At 40.8% G+C, this 23,135-nt stretch overlaps 1 protein-coding gene across 7 annotated transcripts in view; it reads left to right on the top strand.

The window, feature by feature from the left end:
• The window catches only part of PRKAG2 (protein kinase AMP-activated non-catalytic subunit gamma 2), a 246,284-nt gene that overhangs the window by 212,809 nt on the left and 10,340 nt on the right, over window positions 1-23,135 (top strand). For all 7 annotated transcript variants that reach the window (XM_075419811.1, XM_075419807.1, XM_075419806.1 and 4 more), the window contains 5 exons: window positions 391-500; window positions 16,166-16,247; window positions 17,695-17,753; window positions 20,915-20,960; window positions 21,751-21,805. In XM_075419811.1, coding sequence (XP_075275926.1) covers window positions 391-500; window positions 16,166-16,247; window positions 17,695-17,753; window positions 20,915-20,960; window positions 21,751-21,805 — 352 coding nt within the window. The remainder of the gene's footprint in view (window positions 1-390; window positions 501-16,165; window positions 16,248-17,694; window positions 17,754-20,914; window positions 20,961-21,750; window positions 21,806-23,135) is intronic.

Genomic DNA, 23,135 nt, shown 5'->3' on the forward strand with positions numbered 1-23,135 from the left:
GATTTAAGGAGCTTGAGTTAGTCAAGTATAGCGCTGCTAAAGTTTCAAACTGGCTTCCTTTGAAGGTAACTAGAGTTCAGATGCATATTCCAGTAGTTTGCTGTTAGGAAAACCAAGATTTTTTTTTAAATATAACTCTTCAGTCCAGAAGTGCTTAATCATCAAGGAACAACAATGCATTTTGTCTTCGTTCTGCTTAATTTGAAAGGAAAGATGAGTCTGAAATGCAAAGGGCAAAACTATGACTGTCCATCCAGATCTGAAAGTGTGAATTTGAGTTTTTCCTTAGGGCTGGCCTCCTGCAGTGGGGTTCAGTTGATTTGGCGTGTTTTTTACTTTTTTTTTTTTTAAGATTACTTAAATAAAACAACATCATGTTTTTACTTACAGCACTTGAAGAATCGGAAAGTGACATTTATGTGCGATTCATGAGGTCACACAAGTGTTACGACATTGTTCCAACAAGCTCTAAGCTTGTTGTTTTCGACACTACGCTACAAGTGAGTATTCTACTTTCAGTCTGCCTTTGCTTGCGGTTTGTTTTTTTTTTTTCCTGAGTGTTAAATAAAATGTGATCTGCGAAGAGAAATTCTCCTACAATGCTGTACTTTGACTGTACAAAACCATATTGTTTCAACTGTATCTTTTATGTTTACTAGAGGAGGAGCTGGGGGGAGACTTCTTAGCAGAACAGAAAGAGAGGATGTAATTTTGGTTTGCAGTTGGAATTGCTGTGTAAAAAACTTTCAGACAAGCCCAAACTCATATTGGCTTCTTTATGGCTATCAGAATTTGCTTGAAGACATTTTGTATAAAGATCCCTGTGCAATAGCTAAAGAGCATTCAGGTGCTTTGAGCCTGTTCCCACTGTATTGGTAAGACAATTTAGGACTAAAATGGATGGCTTAATTATGCACGTTATTACATTCTCCAGAAAATTTTTTTTTTCAGTTTTTCATTTTGCTTTTAATCAGTAAATCATCTGCTAGACTTTTGGCTCTGTCTGAAGAGTTTGTTTGCCAAAAGAAGACATTAGCTGCCTGCTAAAGAAACAGACTAATCTGCTCTGCAGCATGGTAGAAAGCTGTGGCTTTGTTTTCTGAATTTTGAAATAGGTGGTTTTTTGGCTTGCTTTAGGTTTTTTGTTTGTTTGTTTCGGTGTGTTTTTCCTTTTAAAGATGCTTCAATTCTGGCTTAACTAAGCCTATTAGGTAATTTTGGTCTGGAACGTACTGCTGTATTAGACTTCAGCTTTCCACAGTCAGAGGCAACCATGTAATAGATACTTAGTCCCAAAATGTTCACAGAACCATTTTGCATATCGGATAATTGTATGTAATGCTAGGTTGAGTGCTATGATCTCTAAGGTGGAAAGTCTGCATTGCACAACAAGGCAAAGTATTGGGGTGGATCAAGAGCACTGCACACGTATTAGTTTATTTGTACAATGACCAACAGCATCCTTCTGGAGTTGTGCAGCATGGCTAAAGCACTGGAGCTTCAGTTAGTGCTCAGCACAAAAAAAGCAACAAGTAGCTTCAGCCATGGATGTTTTTGATTATCCAGGCATCTCACTGGTGAGGGAGCCTCCTTCATCTCTTGATTTTATTTAGACTTTGAGCACAGTGAGGCTGCAATGTGTTGATTACCTTGGCTGTGTCCTTAAAGGTAAGTATACTGTCCAGTACTAGTATTGTGTTAATACTTCAGCAGGGCTGTGGTTAAGAGTCTGTTCGTGTGCCAAGGGACCTCCTGCTGCTAACTGGTCTGGCAGCTGAGAAGGGAACACTGAATTTAACAGTTGGTCACCAGTGTCTCGTGTCAAATTATTTCCTTCTTCACCCAGAAAGCCAGACTTCTGGAAACCTGTCGTCCTTAAGCACCTTGGTATCAATGGAACAGTCGCTTTTATTTCACTAGGATTCTTCCATGTGCTTTACTGGACACTGGATTTTGTAGTGAAAAGACACCCGATTTGTGATTAGAGATGGAAAAAGGTAGCCCATAGTCTTAGAGGAAGAGCATTCAAGCATGCAGATGTCAGTCGTACAGAGTTCAAATGTTCTCATTGTTGGTTTTCTTTGTATATTCCACTTCTTGACTGTTTTGATACAGTCTTTCAACTGCATCTGCTTTTGCATTTCCCCAGTCACACAGACTCTAATTGTGCAAGCGCTGTAAGCTCTACTGAAGAGTATCTGTTACATTTCGATATAATACTAATGAACAGTTCTTGCCACATTGCTTTTCAGAGATTTCTTTCTCTGTCTCTCAGAAGCTTGCTTCTTTAAGAGGTTGATTATGTTGACTTTTTCACTGTCTTGGAGGGAAAAAGTTGTTCAGTTTTTCCTTTCTTCTGCTTGCTTTGACCTGAAAGGTTAAATTTGGGATGGTAGTGTTTACTGTCACTCTTTCAGCTCTTCTCAAAGACTGCTAGCTTCCTTATGGTTGCTCACACTATGAGATAAGCTGCAGCTACCAACTTCCAACAGGTTGTTGGCATGACCCACAATCTGATGAGTTCTCAGCTGTCAGTGGTCACCTGACTCAAAGGCTTGAGTTCCATCACTGTTGTAATTGGAAAGATGAATTTTCTTTATTCCATGATCCTGCTAATCTTGAGGCCATTGGGGCAGGTCACCCATTCCCTTTGGATTCCCCCAATCTCTTGATTAATTACATAAAATCATGCCAAGTACCAGTTTTCATTGCTGGAGCTGTCTTGAGATGATGCTATTAGTGTAAAGAAGTTATAGAGTTTCATCTCCGATTGGTGAGCCAGTGTGAGGTAATAGTTGGAGAAAGCAGCATGTGAGTGACTGAACCTTATGAATTTTCACCATAAACTAAACCAGGTAACTTAATGGTGATGAAAAACTTTCACCAACACTTCACTAAAACCCCTGTCCAATTTGGGATCCGTAGTGATGGTCATGGATTACAAATGGAGAAGAACAAGGCATGCCTTGGTCTATGATCATGGGGTAATATTCTCAGTCTGCTTCTCCAGGTATTTGAAAGCTGTGGTGGTAGAAGGGGAGACTGTAGTTATTCATTCAGACTCCAGTATATGACAGATGTAGACTGTATCTTGAACCTGGATTACTGGTGAGGAGCTTTTGTTCTTTCTCTTCAAACTGCATTTTTTTGTAGTCTGCACTATTACATTTAATCCCAGTTGCATTACTCTCAATAGTCATAATATTATTGCAAAGCAGTAGTCCTCTTCCGCCATTGACACTGTCTTCCAACTTTACAGGTTTCACGAAACTGAATTACAGGGTTATTTAAGAAAACATTAAACGGGTTGATGTGAATGCTCTTCCTGGGCTACACTGCTAGGAGATCTTCTAAATCTAGTATTGCCCTTTGTAGTTCCTTACCTAGAAATTTGTGTTAGTGTTCCACCTTCAGTATCTTCAAAGCACATTATATTTCTTCAGCTTGATCAGTGTGGCTGGCGCACCTGCATGTGTCTGGAATGTAAATGTAGAATAGCTTTTTTTTAAAAAACAAAAAAAGACACAGCTGAATAAGTACATGGTGGAGAATGTACCTAATAAGAGTAGTCAGAGAAAAGCTTCTAAAATGTTCTTTGTGTTTTAATTTTTAATATATAAATTAGTTATTTGCCAGTACTTCAGGATTTTGTCGGTTCTTATTTTGAAAGCGTAGTATGCAGCTTTGCAAAACATTGGGTGTCCATGAATCCTCTCAAACTGAGAAGATTTTGCAGATTCTTGTCTTTCCTAGGGCTGCTTCACCCCTACACACGAGTGTTTCTCATAATTTTAAAACAAAACAAAAAAACAAGCCTATTGCCTTGAAAAAGTTCTCCAAAGATTTGAATTCAGTTTTTGAATAATGCTAGAGCTAAAACAGAATGTCTAAGGGCTCACTTTTTGCCTCCCTTAGTATGAGGTAGTAGCAATCAATGGAAGAAGGAGTTAAAAATGGAGTTGCGTTGTGTTCTAATGGCATGCTGTGAAAGGTTCTGCTGTTGGATTTTTGTTTGACTGCAGTATCCCATCTCCCTCTACTGGTCAGCAATCACAGAAAGCATCACATGTTTCTACCCTGGAAAATTATTCATGAGATACTGTGGAAAGTATTCTGAAACTATTAGCTGTGGGAAAGCTGGAGATGTTAACTTATATAATGTGGTACAAGTCACACTGCTGAAGCAACCTCTGTTCATAAAAGTAAATGTTTAGTCTCAATGTCATCAAGGGATTTAGTCTAAAGATTTGTAAGGAACCTGATTTTAACCTTACATAAGAGAGGAGATGGTAAGGTGCTGTTACATTGGAAACAGAACGAAGACCTTAAATAGCAGAAACAGTAGCGAATAAAGAGCAGGAATGGGCTGACAGTCTCTTCAGTCCTGCTTATCTGTCAGTCAGAAGGCATGGGGGCCTCTCGTTTCCGGCAGCTACCAACCATCTTGCTGCTGCTAGTGCTAGCACAGCAGTCTGGTCTTGCGTGTCAGGAACGTGCCTGTGGAACTGGCACCTACACCGCTGCTTTCACAACAGCCAAGTGTATCTCAGGTGCTTCTCTTAAGTATCGGATCCTATGGTAAGGGAGAAGCGTGCTGTGTCACCTGGAGAATGTGTCACTTGGCACAGACTTGAGCAACATCTGTACTAAATAAATAAAATATACTGAGCCAAGGTCTTTTCACCTGCCTGAGGCCAACTAGCACAGCTCAGTTTGCATTAGTATGGCTTAGCTTATATTGCCCCCAAAAGACAGTATTGGTATCTAGTCTGCCTACCTGAAATGGTCCCTAGCCTGCACTGAACCCTGAGTAGTGGCAGATATTGTCTCGGAGAGTGCTAGCTGGCACAGGTCTCTTGATTTAGACTGACAGTGGACTGTTCGTTCACCTTTTTAATTTACTAATACAGTAATACATACATTACATAGCCTGTAAGTATTTGCTCCTTATACGTATTTGTAGAATGATACAGGACTCCACATCAGTGCTGTGGCTTTCACCTGCCTGTGACCCATGAATACTCCTGGTTCGTGACAAGCCTCAGCCTTTCACTTTTCCCAGAAAGATGCTATCTTTGCTTGACGCACATTAAAGAAACATTTTAAAGTCTGATCTGACCAGGAAGGGAGTCAAGAGACAATTAGATGTTGTGAGCTGTCCTGTGAAGCTTGGAAATTTGACTCTGTGGATGGTGGGGAAACTAGGCAAGTTGCAACAGCGTGCAGCTCACAGTGGATAAAACTGTCTTTCTGATCTCTTGCACATCTCCCAAGATGCAAAAAATAGGAGAAGAAACACTTCACAGCCCCTTTGAGGGGATTAGGGGGCTTGTCCCCTGAAGGGCTGCTCTGTGAATGAGCATTCACTTATTGTTCTGCTTCATTCTAGTTATTCAATAAAAGGATCTGGATTATCTTTGTAATAGGTTCCAGGAAAACACTGAGCTGAATGCAGAGTTACTGGTTACCAGCTTGTGTCTTCAGCACAGTATTGGAGTACTCTACAGACGTGAATGCATTTAATGTGGCAATGATCTGGGGAAACAGTGACATCTCGATCTGCCTTTATTTTCTGTTTGTTGGTTTTAACTTGTATCAGGTACAGCAACACAGCAATCTGATCTTTTGCTTTGAAACTGGTATTAATGCTTTGAAGGAAAATAAGAATTTTAGTAATTCCTGTATTAAATTCAAATGTCAACAAAATATAGCACTTTATTCACAGTCTATCCGCAGAACTGCTTTTGTCTAACTGACGTCATCTAACAGCGTGATTTCACTTTTTTCCTTGTTACTGCATACATACGACTTCATAATGTTTTCTTTAGAGACCAATGCATTATCCGCCCCATCCTGAACTCTGTTGGAACCTTTAAAGGAAATGGCTCTTACCTAGCCTATAGCAGTCTCTGAAGCTTAGCTCTGTAAGCTTACTGAAGGCCAGATTTTTGTCTGGCCTTCAAACCAGTTTATTACTTAATTTGATATTGCCCAGCCTACATAAAGATGAGAAGGATTAGCTTATATTGTAGCACAGATCAGTCAAGAGGAATGTAAAAGGTAAGTATAAGACAGGGGCTTCCCTGCTGCGTGTTGAGCAAGAGCCTGCAGTCCCAAGAATGGTATATTAGCAGATGTAGCGGCTGCGTCCTGTGAAGTTTGCATAAGCTCTCCATGCAGTGAAAAGCTCTGTCTAACCTTTGGCTAAATGATAATCTTACCTGTTAAAAGTAAATTTATGTTTTCATACTAAAACATGTAGCTTTTGCTTACCATGACCTTGAAGCTGTTCTTAAAGTATTTGTCCAGCACTTCTTCATAAACTAGTAAAAATCATGTTTATATGGAAACAGTCATCAAAGTAAACTTTCAGAATCCTACAGACTTTCTTTTTATATCCAGAAGAAATCTTGGACAATTCTGTGACTTGAAGATTAGATTATTTAACCTTTCTGTTTAATGAAATTATCAAAGTTGATAATGGACCAGATGTTATCACTAATGTATGCTTTTGCAGTCACTATCACACACTAGTAAGAGCTCAAATACTTATTTTTCTTCTACATAGCTAGAAAAACATTTGGAACAATCTTCTGGAAACTTCTGTAGTGGTTTAATAAGCTGGAAGTAAATGTAACTTCTGCAGAGCATGCAATGGATTCCGCATTAGAAGAGTGGAAGAGGATTTGTATCTCTCTTCCTTGTGCTGACTCTATTCAGTAAATGGATTTATTATTCTTGCTCCCTCCAGGTCATTCTTGACTAGGGTGTTGCCTCTCTCCAAGGTAATGAGATAGACCAGGCTTCCAGGAAGAATGCTCCAGAATCTTTTGCTTCCAGCAGCACACAGCGGACTCTGGGTCTGCTCTCGCAGCAGAGTTCTCACAGCTTTACAGAAGGATTGACTGTCTGTGTCTTAATTGGCTTTGAGGCTTTTTCTCGTCAAAGTTGCTAAATTTAAACTAATGTACTGTCTGCATTTCTGAGGAGTGTGAACAATCCTTCCTGGCTTACCCGTCCCACAGAGCTGTACGAGGATAATGTAATTTAGCTTCTAAATGCCATGTGGGCTGAGGCAGTTGAGCAGGCCACATAAAAGCTCCCTTCACTCAGGTCAGGCTGGAATCAGTAGCATAATACGGGAATACTGGGTTTTTTCAGAGCTGCTCCTGTTGCTTATAGACAACAAGCATAGGAGCTTAATTCCTGCAGCTCTCAAAACCAGCAGGAATCATTAATTCCTGGATCTTGGAGGAAGATAATATGAGTTCACCGTACCAATTAAGCAGAAATTTTTTGGTCTACACAGGGTGTAGGTAAGGTGTTTGTGCTTGGCTGAGTGAAAGTCATGCATCATTCTTCCTGCCTTCCCCACCCCATGACCACTTTTTCTGGTGAGATCTTAATCTGTGAAAGAATTCCTCTACCCTTCCTGCTGTAGCTGACCCTAGTGGCTCTGCCTATGAGGCTTACCTAATATCTTACTCTTCACCAGTTGTGGCATGAAATCTAGCAGCAGAAATGCTGGCTTGAAGTGATTTCCCCACCCCCCGAAAAGAGACCTGTGCTGCTTTTTTTTTTTTTTTTCCAACTAGAATGCTTAGGCTCCCCTCAAACAGCAGCTGGAAGTGAGTATCAGCAGAGTACCTTATTGAGGGAATCACAGAGTTGACTGCAGTCATGGACCAATGGCTCTCTAGAAGAGGTCCTGATTAAATCAACATGTGTGGTGTTAGAGGAGGAACAAGAGCCCTTAAATGCTGGCTGCAGTATGGGCATATTCACATAGAGTATCAGTTAAGGTCTCAGTTTTGTGTCTTTAGTTGGCTTGGGGCCTTTTCATGTGGACGTGGTGTGGGGAAGGTTTCTGCAAGTGGACATAGTACCTGCTCTGTGGGGAGAAATGTAGAATGTGTGCCTGCATACTTTAACTTGAGGATAAGACACTAGCTAGTATTTCTGGGATTTGACTTGGGTCTGAAGGGTATTACTCCATCAGCTCTTAAATTTTGCTAAGCACTCTATGACCATTAGTAGTACATCATCTACCAAGAGTGTTCCCTATCCGTCTCCTGTGAATGGAGAAGAGAACTGAATTTTTATCTGGTTTCATGTAAGCTTTCCAAAACTCAACATGAGCTAGAGGAGCTGCTTGTGGATGTTTGTTGGTTGGGGTTTTTCAGATGTTAAAGCAAATGTAGCCTCTCAGTTAGTAACTGGTTTGTACAATTTTTCTCTACTTTACTCGAGTGTGTGATAAGGTAAAGGAGGAAATTCTTCTCTTCAAGACCTGCTTGGCCCTCACCCTAGGCAAAAGTCTTTGTTATTAAGTCCTTAAGTAGCCTTTTTTTCAAGGCATAGTCCTTCAAGGAGGAAATGCTTCTACCAAATTCATAGACCAAAGAAGAAAATAATTGGAAGATAAATTTGAATGCAACAGTTATCAAGCTGAGATAATTGTTTGTCATCTTGCATACTGTTTTAGTCCCTCCGGACAAGCCAACTTATAAAAACACTGAGCTATATATGTGCACTACAGAAGAGGGTTCTAACTTTTCAAAATAGCTCCTTTACAGGACTAGTTTTCTATAACTTTAGAAGATGTCTGGGTTGGACATTACAACTTTATTTGAAGGAAAAAAAAAAAGGAATTGCAAGTTAATGTTTGGTATTATTCCCAGTGTTTTTTTGGTCACCATTTTGGAAAGATAAAGACAAAGCAATTAATGATCCTCTAAAAAAAGAGAGCAATTCCTGTGAGAATGTAGTTTCTTGACAGTGGGTGTCATCCCTAGATTACAAATCCAGAGAAATGGTTTTTTTTCATTTTTCTCTTGACCGCTTGGAAAGCTGATGTGGAGATTATTTGGAAAATTGGTCCACCTCCCTGAAATTTCTTTGCTTCAGAGCTTGTGTTTGGGAAGAATTGCCTTCTCCTCAGTTGAAGGGGTTTAAATGCCATTGCCATCTGGGCGTGAATTGCTTCAAAGTAAAAGGGCATGACATGTTTGGAGAATATCTACCTTGTACTGCTTTTGTGATCTGGGGATGAATGCTGGAGTCTTTGATTCCAGTTTAGTTCACAGAAGTTTTCAGATCATAGAAATAAATCCTTTGAAGACGATGCTGACAGTGTGGAAGAGGAGGGATGCCCAAATAGCTTTCTGTGGCAAAGTTATATTTTCAACTTAGTGTTGTCTTTTTTCTGTGTTCCTAAACACTGTATCACAAGCCACTGTTCAGGTGTTCTCCAGTGGACCATATTGCATTACCTGGGATCCGAAGACTTTCAGTAGAAGCTGAGGGTGAATAAGGAGGGGGAAAAAGACAGTATGAGCACCTCCAGTCATTGTTGAGTATTCTTCAGATAAGAGAGGACAAGAACTTGCTGGACCTGAGAGTGGGCTTGCACCCTATTTGACACGGTGTTAGTGTGACCCAAGTAGTTAGTGACCTTGGTTTCCCTCTTCACTGGCTGTGTTGTCAAACAAATACACAAAACCAGCGATGAATCCCTTGTATGAGATCCGCCTTACAGCATCTGATACAGAAGCAATACCTGAAATCCTAGTGACATGAGGGAGTAGCAGGGGAGACATTATAAACCTGCCTTATTGCAGCTAGATCATCAGGCTTGCGTTTCCCTCATACACAGCAGTGCAGACTCTTCTTCCCGCTCCACCCCCCTGAGAGATCTGCCAAGATTTGGACAGTCAGGGGACTTGCCAGGCTACTTAAAGAAATATTGTCGTGTTTGTGTTGGGCGAGAAACTGTTGCCGCATTCCTCATGTTTTCACAAATCAGAGTATTTGAGAGTCAGTCAGCTTGTAAATACAGAATCACAGAATAGTAGGAGTTGGAAGGGACCTCTGTGGGTCATCTAGTCCAACCCTCCTGCCGAAGCAGGGTCACCTACAGCAGGTTGCACAGGACCTTGTCCAGGCGGGTCTTGAATATCTCCAGAGAAGGAGACTCCACCACCTCCCTGGGCAGCCTGTTGCAGTGCTCCGTCACCCTCAGAGGGAAGAAGTTCTTCCTCATGTTCAGACGGAACTTCCTGTGCTTAAGTTTGTGCCCGTTGCCCCTTGTCCTGTCACTGGGCACCACTGAAAAGAGCTTGGCCCCATCCTCCTGACACCCACCCTTCAGATATTTATAAGCATTTAAAGGTCCCCTCTCAGCCTTCTCTTCTTCAGGCTAAACAAGCCCAGCTCCCTCAGCCTTTCCTCATAGGACAGATGCTCCAGTCCCCTCATCATCCTTGTAGGCTTCCGCTGGACTCTTTCCAGTAGCTCCTCATCTTTCTTGAACTGGGGAGCCCAGAACTGGGCACAGTACTCCAGATGAGGCCTCACCAGGGCAGTGTAGAGGGGAAGAAGAACCTCCCTCGACCTACTGGCCACACTCCTCCTGATGCACCCCAGAATGCCATTGGCCTTCCTGGCAACCAGGGCACACTGCTGGCTCATGGTTAACCTGTCGTCCACCAGGACACCCAGGTCCCTCTCCGCAGAGCTGCTCTCCAGTAGGTCCGCCCCAAGCCTGTACTGGTGCATGAGGTTGTTCCTCCCCAGGTGCAGGACCCTGCACTTGCCCTTATTGAATTTCATCAGGTTCCTCTCTGCCCAACTCTCCAGCCTGTCCAGGTCTTGCTGAATGGCAGCACAGCCTTCTGGTGTATCTACCACTCCTCCCAGTTTTGTGTCATCAGCAAACTTGCTGAGGGTACACTCTTAACTCTTCATCCAGGTCATTGATGAAGAAGTTGAACAAGACTGGGCCGAGTACGGACCCCTGGGGGGACACCACTAGTTACTGGCCTCCAACTAGACTCAGCACCACTGATGACAACCCTCTGAGTTTTGCCATTCAGCCAGTTCTCAATCCACCTCACCCACCACTCATCCAGCCCACACTTCCTGAGCTTCCCTAGGAGCATGTTATGGGAGACAGTGCCGAAAGCCTTGCTGAAGTCTAGGTAGACAACATCCACGGCTCTCCCCTCATCTACCCAGCCAGTCATGTCACCGTAGAAAGCTATCAGACTGGTCAAGTATGATTTCCCCTTGGTGAATCCATGTTGAGTACTCCTGATAACCTTATTTTCCTCTCCTTGCTTGATGATGACCTCTAGAACGAGCTGCTCCATCATCTTTCCTGGGATGGAGGTGAGGCTGACCGGCCTGTAGTTCCCTGGGTCCTCCTTCTTGCCCTTTTTGAAGACTGGAGCGACATTGGCCTTTCTCCAGTTCTCGAGCACCTCTCCTGTCTTCCAGGATCTTTCAAAGATGATGGAGGGTGGCTCAGCAACGACGTCCGCCAGCTCCCTCAGCACTCGTGGGTGCATTCCATCGGGGCCCATGGATTTGTGGACATCCAGATTGCTTAAGCGATCCCTCACACAGTCCTCCTCGACCAAGGGAAAGTCATCCCCTCTGTAGGCTTCCTCTCTTACCTCTGGGGCCTGGGACTCCTGAGGGCCTGCCTTGGCACTGAAGACTGAAGCAAAGGCGGCATTCAGTAGCTCTGCCTTCTCTGCATCCTCCGTCATCAGGACACCCGCCTCATTCAGCAGTGGCCCCACATTATCCGAAGTCTTCCCTTTGCTGCTGATGTAGTTGGAGAAGCCCTTCTTGTTGTTTTTGACATCCCTTGCCAGCTTCAATTCCAAGTGGGTCTTGGCCTTCCTTGTTGCACCCCTGCATGCTCTGACAACATTCGTGTACTCCTAGAAGACAAGTTTGAAACCCACTGGTCACCAACGCACGTAGTTAAAGTTTTCATAACATAGTGTTAGGTAAAACAAGATAATAGTGTGTGTGCGCACACTGAATTTTTGGAAATAGGCTCATCCTCAGTTTTTTTTTTCAGATGCTTCCCTCTTTCACAGATGTTTACCTGGGAAAGCGTTTCCACAAGGGCTCGTGAGTTGTGTCGTGTATCATGATGAGGATTGTCCCTTTCAGGATTTTGCGTCAGTGAGGAAAAACTTTTTCTGCAGTCTGGTGAAATTTTCCGCCTGCTGCCACCTTTTCTAGTGTCTCTGCCTGGTAATCGAGCTATTTTGGAGCTCACTTAACTGTAAGGGACAAGATTTTCCGAATGTTCTACTACCTGAAAAACAGGACTTCCTTTGTGTGTTTCTGTCGTTCTTGGTTATATTGGAAGAGGCTATGTCCTCCTTAAGTCTGACAGTGGAAAGATTTGGATGGTCTGCAGAAGCGATGACCTCCGGAAGTCCCGTCTGACCTGAATTAGTCTGTTCTGTTATTCAGCATATTCACAGCCAGTGTAGTGAGTTCCTGTAGTAAGAAAAGCTTTTTCCTGTTCTGCTCACTGCAGTGTAACAGCACCTATTGTTGAAGTGATCTACGATGCATCTGGGAATTCAGTTGCTGTGTTCCTTTGCTACAGTGTGACCCTTCTACTTAAGAGGCAGAATGTTGAAGACAAGTAGTCACATAAAGTGGGATTCCTTGTCTAATTGTAAATGTGTGGACATCTTATAGTCGGTGAGAGGGGATTGGCATCTGTGGGATACAACTTAATCTCCACCTAAGGCTGGGGAGTCATAGCACAGAAATGACTGTGTCCCCCAGTTTGCCGTGAAGAGATGTGGTGAATATGCAAGGTCAGTGTATATGTCAGAACAACCTATAAATTTTGGTAGATAAATCCCATTCTTAATGGTTCATTGTGTTTGTTAGGACCACTACATGGTTAATGAGAACAGAAGTGCTTTGTTTAAAGAGTGTTTGTACGTGGTGTTGAACAGCAGCAATCTATGGGATCTAGCTGAAGAACAATGGTTTTGTGAAGGTCAGGCCAGTCCAACACTCAAGATCAGAGAAAGAACAGCACTGGTGGGGTTGAGAATTAACAAACACTGTTGGAGACCCAGAGATGGTACATGGTAGAAATCTTCAAAGACTGCAAACTATATATAATTTGAAAGGAAGATCCTTGTGGGTGTTTTCTGCATGAACATCAGTGAAACATCTAAATGTGCTGGACGGAAGCCCAGCTCCACACCCCAGTGCTTTGGCTGGCCACCAAGCAGTACTTTGGGCAACTGAAACTGGTAAACCTCAGAAACTAAGGGAAAGAGTGAGTGTGTGTTGGGTGCTTGAAAGCAGTTTTAGCAAATAAGAATGAAGTTGGGTTTTTTGCTTTGCAATTACCTTACTTAAATAAGTGCCAAGTATTAACGTTAAGAACTGACGGCATTGTTATTTCGTTTGAAAGGTAACTGCATAACACTTTCTACTGTGAAACCGAATAAGGCAATAGGAATGTCATGTAAGCTGTGGTCTAGGAGGATAGCCTAGAGGGATGAAGTTTAAGTATTTTGTAACTAAACTTTGGTGATTTATTACATCAGATGTTTAATATCCTAATACCTAAGCTGAACTCATTGTCTTTTATGAAGAATTTGTCTGAGCTATCTTAGTAGCTCTATCTGTTCAGCAGCCCCCAGTTTTTTCAAAATCTGTCTTTTAAAGCTAGACAAGATGGCATCTAACAGAAGGTTCTTGTGATTCTGGGAGACAAATAGCTTGCAAATAAACCAGAAAGAATCAGAGCAAGAACTGATTCTTTGAGGAAACTTTCTTTTCCTTCTGGATTGTCTGCGAGCTCAGCTTCTTGCCTAGTATATCTTTGGAATTGACTCTCTTGAAGTGTCATTTCTGAATCTAAAAATAATACCCCGATTTTTACCATCTCACCTGTCTAAACATTGTGCTAGATAGTGTTCTTTGCTGCTACTGTGTCTGAGAAAGGATTAGCAGCAAGAATTTGGAGGTTGCGTGAAGTCTTACAATTGGGTCTCCACATCTTTTCTGCTTCTTTTGTAGGTTATCAATTACAGAGTTTGTACACTTGACTGAGGAGTTTTTTTGCATGATTACTATCTGGAAGAAAGCTATTTTCCTTCTGGTTTTAGTAGATTAGCAGTTACCTTATTGCTCTGATACAGCTTGAACGTCTTACTCTTGTGGAGTACTCGGGACGTAAGTTGACTGTGACCGTTAACTCATCTGATAGCTACTCTTACAGAAAGATACCAAAGCTGAAGGCTCTTGGTTACAGGCAGTTTGATTGTACTTTCCTCTTTTTTGGTGCAGAATGGTTAGAACTTCCTTGCTTTGCCCCAGTGTGGAGTTAGGCTGTGTGAACTCACTTCTGTCCTGTATCTGCTCCCCAAATATCTCACTGCTGTTAGCTTTCACTGCATTAACTGTAAGTGTGATGCTGTTATGTGGGAAGGCCTCATGTGTCTGCCTGGAGGGTTGCTGTGTGGTTTCAGTCTTCCTTATGAGTTAGCGTGCTCCTGCAGTGGATTTGGTAATGTTTGTTTTGCCTGACTCCTCCCTGTGTCGGTGAAGTGGCTGAATACCTCTGGGACCTTTCTACTTAACCATTTTTTAGATAAATACTATGTGGTGTGTATCTTATGGCCTTATTTGTGGCCCCGGGTATTGTTTCCTCCCCATATGGCTCCTTCAGTTTTAATGCAGTTTAGGGGTGGTGGTTGTTAAGCAGATCATTATTGCTGTTGATTGATGGTATGGCAGAAGCAGCTTTAAAGTCAGGAGGAAGCTTTGAGAACTGTCGTCTGCTGAGGTCGGGAGAGTAGATTTGCTTCTGATGGTCAGAAAGCAGTGAGGCTGCGCAGAGGTCACAAGAAATAAGGATTGCTTTCAGAAGTCTAATCTTAAAGAATGAAGTTCACGTACTTTAGGATAACACCAAGTATTTGAAACACTCGCTGCAAATCAGTGAAGTGTAGACAGATGTGAATACGTTGTAGTGCAGAGCAGAAGTCTTACTAACTTTTAGAATTTTGAACTGCTACGTTGTAACACTAAGTAGAATCTAAAGGGAGGTTCTGTCAAATATTGTATGACACTGGCTGTCATACGGATGGCTTTGCAAACTTTTCCACAAAGGTCATAGCTAACAATGGCAGACTTAGGTGTTGTTTGTTTTTTTTTCCTACCTGCATTTTTATTTGTCCCTGCTGTTTTGGATGCTGATTCCATTGACTGTGAAGCCCTCTTATTCCTGACTGTTGTGGAGAGGAGCCCCTGGGCACGTAAAGTAGACACTTAAGATACCACTGTGTAATAGTGGTCTGTTCAGATTGCAGTCATCGAGAAACTGCTACTTCTACGTTACTTAGACTGTGGACCGATTTCATGGATGTAGAGATACAGATTGGCTGTGTCCTAGTTTTATGCCAGGTCAAGACCTGGACAAGAACCATTGCTTCTATGTTGCGTTTTCTGTGTGAAGACTCTGTAGGGGTGTGGGCGGGACAGGAAAGATAACATCCTCAAGCCTGTCTCCAAGACATCAGGATTTTGAGGTGCACGAGAGCCTGATGGCTTCATGCTGCAGAGATCTAGTGTTCACAGGGAAGTTTTTCTTTTGAGAATGACACTATAACCTTATAACTTCTGATGCAGGAATTGGGGAGGGTTAATTCATTAAAAAATGAAAGGATTTGGTTACATTTCTTTAGCAGAAAAACAGGCTAGCTAGTCCTTTTAACTTTCAGTCATATTTAAAATAAGCCATTTTAATTTGTGTAAATTGTGAGTCTAGAAGCCGGAGAGGAAACGAGACTTCTGTTGCTTCAGTCATTTGGGTTTGTTTGTTTTGTTTTTTTTTTTAAATGCAACTGGCTCTAGTGAACATTAACTAGAATACAGCACGGTCTTCAAATGTTGACCTGTATCTACAAACTGGACGCTTGTGATAATGAAGTTCATTACAGATTTATTCAATGTCATGATTTGGGGGGGTATAACATTTATGGATAATATCAAGCAGGAATAAATTTGAGGTTAGCAAGCATACCTTTTCAGCTGTCTCAGCTTACTTCATCAGAGGCTTTTGCATAGAATATTCACATAACAAAACAAAAACAGGTCTGGTTTTACTAAGCTTTTTTCTAAGCATTTTAACTATTTTAGAAGTAAAAGGCGTCAGGTTTTTGTTTGGTGGTGTGGTTTTTGTTCTGTTTTGAATACCAGCTACCTGTTTATACTGCATTTTTCCTAGTAACTGGGGAAACCCTGCTGTTGGTGTCTGGTATGCTAAATTAAGAGCAATGATTTTTTTTTTTTTTTTTTTCTCAATTGTTTGTCCTTTTTTCAGGTAAAGAAAGCCTTTTTTGCCTTGGTGGCAAATGGTGTGAGAGCAGCTCCACTGTGGGAGAGTAAAAAACAGAGTTTTGTAGGTAAGTAGCTCTAACATTATTCAGGATTACTGGAATTTCCAGGGTGCTTTACTGTTGCAGGAGGTGGTCTGGGGCTAGCCGTGGTCTACAACCTGGAGACACACTGGCAAAGAGGGTTTCTTTTTCCTCCTTGTGAGGAGTGAAACGTTGCCAGCTTTCATAGTGTTGCTGTGCTTTGAGAATCATGATTCTTTTAGTTCTTGACCTTAAAATAGGAACTATAAAAAGAAGAATTTGATGTTACAGTATCCTAATACACACGTGATACAAGCATGTCTTTCTCTGCACGTTTTCAGTAAGGTGCACTGAGAAATCTTTAAATACCAGAACTAATGTTGAATGCCACAGATATGTCTCAATTGGGAGAAAAATGTTAGATCTATGTGTTGCTTTTTTAAAAGTAAAGTAATTAATTGCCACAACAGTAGTCTTCCAAAATTAGATCTCTGTTGCAGTTAGAAAACAGAGTCATAGTGGCAGCTACAAATACTATTAGACGTACTTCTTGTGAGCTGGAATGTAGATTGATGATTCTTGGAAATGAATGGTAGATACTTTATAAAGTATTTGTTAAAATACTTTAAATCTAAGGGGGAGGAGCAGTAGTTTCATGCAATACATCATAGGAATGCTGTGTGTCTTTTACATTTCATTTTCTGTCTGTAACTAAGCTCTAGTGATTTATAGCTGATGTCCAGATTAATTTTTCCCTTCCCCATTTCTTAGTTTCTTCAGTTTAGATGTAAGAGTAGTAAACAGTGGAGCAATTACATCTTCTCAAATTTAGAACTTGAAAGCTCAAAAAAGATTAATATTTGCAGGTAACTAAACTAATCATCTATATTACGCAGTTTGGTGTTGGTGGTTAAAATGTTTATACTATGCGTGTACTATCTCTTTTTTCTTTAAAAAAGTCACATTTCAATACAGATGTTGAGGAGTACTGTGGAAATGACTGAATGGAGTTCTTTATAATCCATTTTCTTGAATATTACTCATTACTGTTCCTTCATTTGAGTCTGAGAGCATGCCTAGCTTGGCAAGTACATAATGAGAATGTGTCTTATTCGAAAACAAAATGAAAGGCAAGGACAGATCTCCAACCTTTAAAAATGTTCTAACCCCCCCTCTTTTCTTTTCATGTTTTTGGGGGTGGATGCAGTCTGGATTCAAGGTTTTCTTTGAGTCAAATTGAAAGCAGAGTAGAAGCACATAGCTTATCATTTTGGATATCAATTCAGACGCGTGTTTTTATTCTTAAGTATTGTATCAATGTGAAATTCAATATACATAGTTTTGGAATTCAGCTGTTGATTAGTCGAATACAAATAGTATGTTACATGGATTTAATGTTTATTAAATTATGTATTGTGAATACAAATAAAGTAGCTGAAGTTCTGCATGTCAAGTATATATCTGAAGAACTTTTATGTATCACTTGTTACAGGAATGTTAACAATTACAGATTTCATTAACATACTACATAGATACTATAAGTCTCCAATGGTAAGTATGAAGTTAAGCTGTACTTTTATCATTTGCTATACTTTTATCATTTGCCATACAGTACAGAGACTGAAATACCAAAGTGAAAGATTGATGGTGATTGTTGTTATTTAAGTCTTTGGAAGCTTAGATATGTCGTGGGTATGCTCACTGCGGGGGTTTTTTTGAAAGAAAAGATGGCTTTGTGAGCAAGGGGATAAAACGGTATCTAGATATCCGAGTTCAGTTCCCAGCTTTAGCCGTGAAGGTCCTGGGAGCTTGGGCAGGTAATGTAATCTGTCCGCTCCAGTTATACATGTATAAACACGAAGAATTTCCTTAATGAGTGCTACCATTTATTATGTTTTGTGTGGCACTTACCATAATGATAGCCTTAATTTTGGGTACGAAGCTCCACCAAGTGTTGCAACTAATGAATAATGCATTTGGGATGAAGGACCTGGCTGAACGTACTTACTAAAAACTAGATGCAATATAAAAAGTATGAAAGAACGTGCTTGATTATTGATCACTGTATTTGTGTTCAGGTTGTTTCAAAGCAGATTTTTCAGTAGTAATCCAAGCTCTCTCTAAATAGCGAATATCAATGAAAATGCACTTGGGGAGGATGTCTTTAAGTTACATGAACAAGATCATTGTATTTTAAAAATGAAGTGTGTTGCTATGTGTGGTTTGCATGCTTGTAAAATCACCTTTGTCTCATGATAGAGCTGTTCTGAAGTGAGTATGCAGAGTTAAGCAGAATGCTAGCTTACAGAGGCTTGGGTGCATTAAAAGGTTACTCTGTTCTTGGAGTGATGGTGTAAACTAGTTAAACTAGTTAAATATATGCAAATATTTTAGTTACATGCCTGAGTTGCACAATCAGTTGGGAGATCTGTTGACTTCAATTAACTGTAATTTAAAATTCCCATTGGCAGTCAGTTGATGAAATTCTCTTGCTTGCACGTTCATAGAAACATTTACATCCCTTTCTTGTTCCTGTCAAATTGCAATTCTCCCTCTACCAATTCAAATGTATGTACTATGTCTTAATAGCTAAAAAATCAAGAACAGTTGGAGGAAGCGGACATCTGAGGTATTAGGCTTCTTAAAACTCATGTTAGTTTCTAAAATTTATAGTGAAATTCCTGTCAGATGCCATTGTGTGGTACACTGTCACTTCTTCCTGCTGAAGTTTCCCCTCCCCTCCCCCTTTATTTTCTTAGGGAGAAGCTAAAAAGTGATTGCACACTGGTAACTTCCTTAAAATGGTTTCCATATTGTAAGGACTCTCAGCCTCAGTGCTACCAATTTTTCCATGTGACTTTACCTAAGGTCTAACTGTTGTCACTCCTGTTTACCTTGTCTAACATCCTATTCCATAGGTTGTGCTTAAAATGACAGCGGTAAGGACGAATAGCTGAGAAGTGATAACATTTGACTTAAGTGACTGATGGAATCTTCTGTTAAAAAAATATTAATTAAAATAATGTTCCATCAGGGAACGCTCTAATCTTAATTGGTAAAATTATGCTGAAAATAAAATTCTTCAATATTTTAGTCATTCTTTCTAAATGCATCATCACATGACATACGGTGTTAAACATGTTGCTGTTCATAATCTTTATCTTTAAATGATTGATGAGGAGCATAGATAGTTTATCCGTATAGCATGGTCCAAGAACTAGGTTTAACCTCATCTCATCAGCATCTAGAGTGGTCTCCTGTTCTGATAACTCCAGTACTCCTTCCGAACTGCACTCCACTGTCTTAACTGGCTTTTTTGTGAAGTGCCCTAAAAGATGATTTAACTTACGTGGGTATCGTTTGTGTCACCCAAAAGTGGTATATTTGAGTAGTACGGTGATAGTATATCAGTTTAACATTCCCTTATACTCTTCAAAGGATGCTAATTCTGGAGAGTAATCTAATCTAAGTGTAGCCTCCTTTAGCTCAAAGATAAACACAGTAGGCTTTGTGGAGACTTCTACCCTTCACCAGTAAACTCTTCAGCTTCAGCACTGTTTGCAGAGGTACCTGACAGAGAAGAGCTGTGTAAGGGATGGCAGGCACCTTTGGCTGAGGCTAGAGTGAGTGCAATTGCTACTAGAAGTGGCTGGCTTGCAGCCTGATACCTCTAGAGAAAGGTGGCTTTCACATCTGGAAAGTTTTTGGAGAACCATCAGCAAGATGGAAGGAGCCACTGTAGAGAGGTTACACAATCTTTTGACAGAGAACTTTGTGAAATAGCTGCTGAACAGCAGGAAGTTCGTGATGTGACCGTGTCTCTCTTCTGTTGTTGGATTTGGTTTTGTGGGTTTCTCTTATTTTTTTTACTTCGAAGACTGGACTCTTGAGAGTAGTTCGATGCTATTGCCCATCTGATCTAATGATAAGCTGCAATCAAAAGGTGCAGGCTTGCCGCATCCTTTCTCCAGTACCATTTGCCTGTCCTTTTTGTTAGCCAGTTACAGAAGCTCAAAGAGCATAAAACTACCAATGTTTTTGTAACTTTTTTGCCTGTTTGGTTCCTGGGACCAGCTGAACGCAGGCCAGATGAGCAGCATTGCTGGCGGAGGAGAAATGCTGAGAGCATGCATGACTTAGATGCAATGTCCAAAAACCTTGGAAGAATGTAGTGTTAGTAAAAGATTAAATTGGGGGTCGGGGGGGACGGGGGATGACGGATATGGAGATACAGTGTTGGTTTTTCTGATTGAACTGAGTACTAAACCAAGTGCTATTGCTTGTTTGTAATCTTGTAACAGTAAAATTAATCTCTGTTAGCATTAAGAAGTCATGTGATCAGGGTAACCTTTTTACTGGTTTGGGTGTGTGAGGAATCATCAGAGGGTTTACTCTGAAATGATTGCTTTAAGGTGAGATAAATTACTGAGGAGATGCCTTTGAGTCTAGAAACAATCCAGACTACAAACCCAGGCAGGTAAAAGATGTTTCCTGGCCCCTGAAATGATAGGTCCAGTATGGTACTCTGCATTAAGCAGGATTGCACCCATTCCTCTTGTTGCTGCCAAGAAGTGTTATTCTGGACTGTTCTTAGTCTGTTAGATTGCCTGGAATGAAATGTAAGGAAGTTATTCAGATATTTATAATATTGTTAATGATGTTGGGTTCAGAATTTAATACTTAAAGCTAAACTTTCCATCTACCCGTTGTAGGTTCAGATTTATGAATTGGAGGAGCACAAGATAGAAACCTGGAGGGGTAAGAATATTTACTACTTGATTGATAATTTAGTATGTTGTAATGTTTTTCAGTATAGTGGATTTTAATTAAGTCATAGACTTAGCTTGTGTCTCTCCACAAACTTCTTAATGAAAGCAGGAATAGTGAAAGCTTGTCTGTTTGCTCCTGCTGCTTATTTTTCTACCTGAAATGGTACGTGGATTAGAGTGATCTGGGCTATGTACTACTTCAGCGCTTGTTCGTGATTAGAACCATCTTGCTCTTTTTAAGCAAGAAAAAAGGAAACTGGCGTAAGGTGACATGTATGGCCGTAGATTTGAGGAGTGTATGTAGAATGGAAATGTATCTGAGCCAGGATGCAGAATGAGTAGATGACCCTACTACGCGTTGAGTGAACTGATGGATGAGCAACAAGCTATGCCTGAGTGAACTGCATGGTGCAGCCAGAAATTCATCGAATATGCTGGGTGTCAGCAGAAGTGCTGAACGATGGGAGGAAGCTTTATGTGAAGGATAGACTGTATACCATGAAATAACATACAGAAGTATTCCATGCAGCAGACCCTCTCAGGAAAGGAACTGGTGAAGACCTGTTTGCTGTTGCTGCAGTGACCCCTGGTGGTAATCAGTTTAGTCCTTAACGTCAGCGTAGAGGAGTGTGCGTGAGTGGTAGAATACCTAAAGTAACTGTATACATTACTCCTTTCTTCCACTTAAGTTTGTACAAATGAATTCATAAAATGCTTTTGTGAAAATAGCTAATGTTTTCATATAAAGTGGTAACGGTCTGTTCGTTTTCTATACACAGAGCTTTATTTACAAGAAACATTTAAACCTTTAGTGAACATCTCCCCAGATGCAAGGTAGGATTTTGCTTTTCAGTCTGTAATTTGAAATAAACTACCTACCTCAACACTGAATTTAAGACTTTTTTTATATAATAAGAAACAAATGATATTGTAAACTAGAGTACAATAGTGAAGGACTCTTAATATAATCAAGAAGGCATGGGAGTTTTTTTATTGCAAGTGAGGAGTTTTGTTTATTATCCAAAAAAGAGAATTTTTAGAACTTTTGTCTTTTGTCCATGTAACTGTTTTGGTAAATTAACTAGATATAGATCAGAATTAATTGCCAGAAAACATGCAAAAAAGGCAACATGATGACCCTTCAAGCTGGCCTGCAAGTCATGTTCATTTCATGAAAATCAAAGACTGTACAGAACCTTGCAGCTGTCTCGTTCTCAGCAATCACAGTAATTGAAAACTTACGATACTTTTCAACACAAATAACTTTCCTTAACTAAAGGGAAGGCAATATCTGTGTATTTTGTTCTGCTCTGCTACTAGGTTGTGTTCCTTAAATATAAATAACTGTCCTTTTTGTGATGGAATTTGAAAGAAATTGGTTTTGAGCTGCCATTATACCTTGTATAGCAAAGGTAGCTTGAGAGAGAGCTTTAGTTGATCACATAACGATTTGAGTACTAGTTAATCGCTGAAATGGAGAGTGGAGTTCTGATTCTCGTGTTCGGTTTAGGGAACAGGATTGCTCATGCCCTATGGAAGGAAACTGGTAAAGAGACTCCTAGTGATTAGCTCGAAGTAATGATATGCTGTATCCTCAACAGAATTGCTGTGAAGTCATCAATAAGTCATTCAATGAAGTCATAAGGAATGTATTTTGAGTGGTAGCTGGTTGCAAAGAATATCGTTGATACAACAAAATAGTATAATTGCTGTCAGTCAGAGGTGCAGCAAGAGAAGTACTGCAGTAAAGAAGGTGCCATAGGACAGGTGTAAAAGGGTACAGCAAGCCAACTTGAGATCTGATCCAGAAATGGACTTGCGTTCTGTGACAGTCAGGCTGCAGCACTTAGGAGTAGTTAAATACTTACTCCAGGAGTGGAATCTACACTGCAATGCTGGGAATCTTGGTTCCATTTGTATCAAACGGGAGTAGTTCGTCCCTGTAACGTCCTCAGAACATATGGCTTATGGTGTATAGGAAGAAGCCTGCTCCAGCAAGGGGGTGTTTATCAAAGTTTTACTAGCTTTATTACTTACTGATTTATTGCAGTTTGTGGTCAGCTGCTTTATCGTAGTCTTACTAGGACCAAGGCGGGGGGAAGCGTTACTTGCAAGAGACGCAGACTTGCATAGGTTGGAGTATTGCTAAATTGTAGTCTGTAGT

Source organism: Opisthocomus hoazin, chromosome 4, assembly GCF_030867145.1.
Source record: "Opisthocomus hoazin isolate bOpiHoa1 chromosome 4, bOpiHoa1.hap1, whole genome shotgun sequence".
Taxonomy (NCBI): domain Eukaryota; kingdom Metazoa; phylum Chordata; class Aves; order Opisthocomiformes; family Opisthocomidae; genus Opisthocomus; species Opisthocomus hoazin.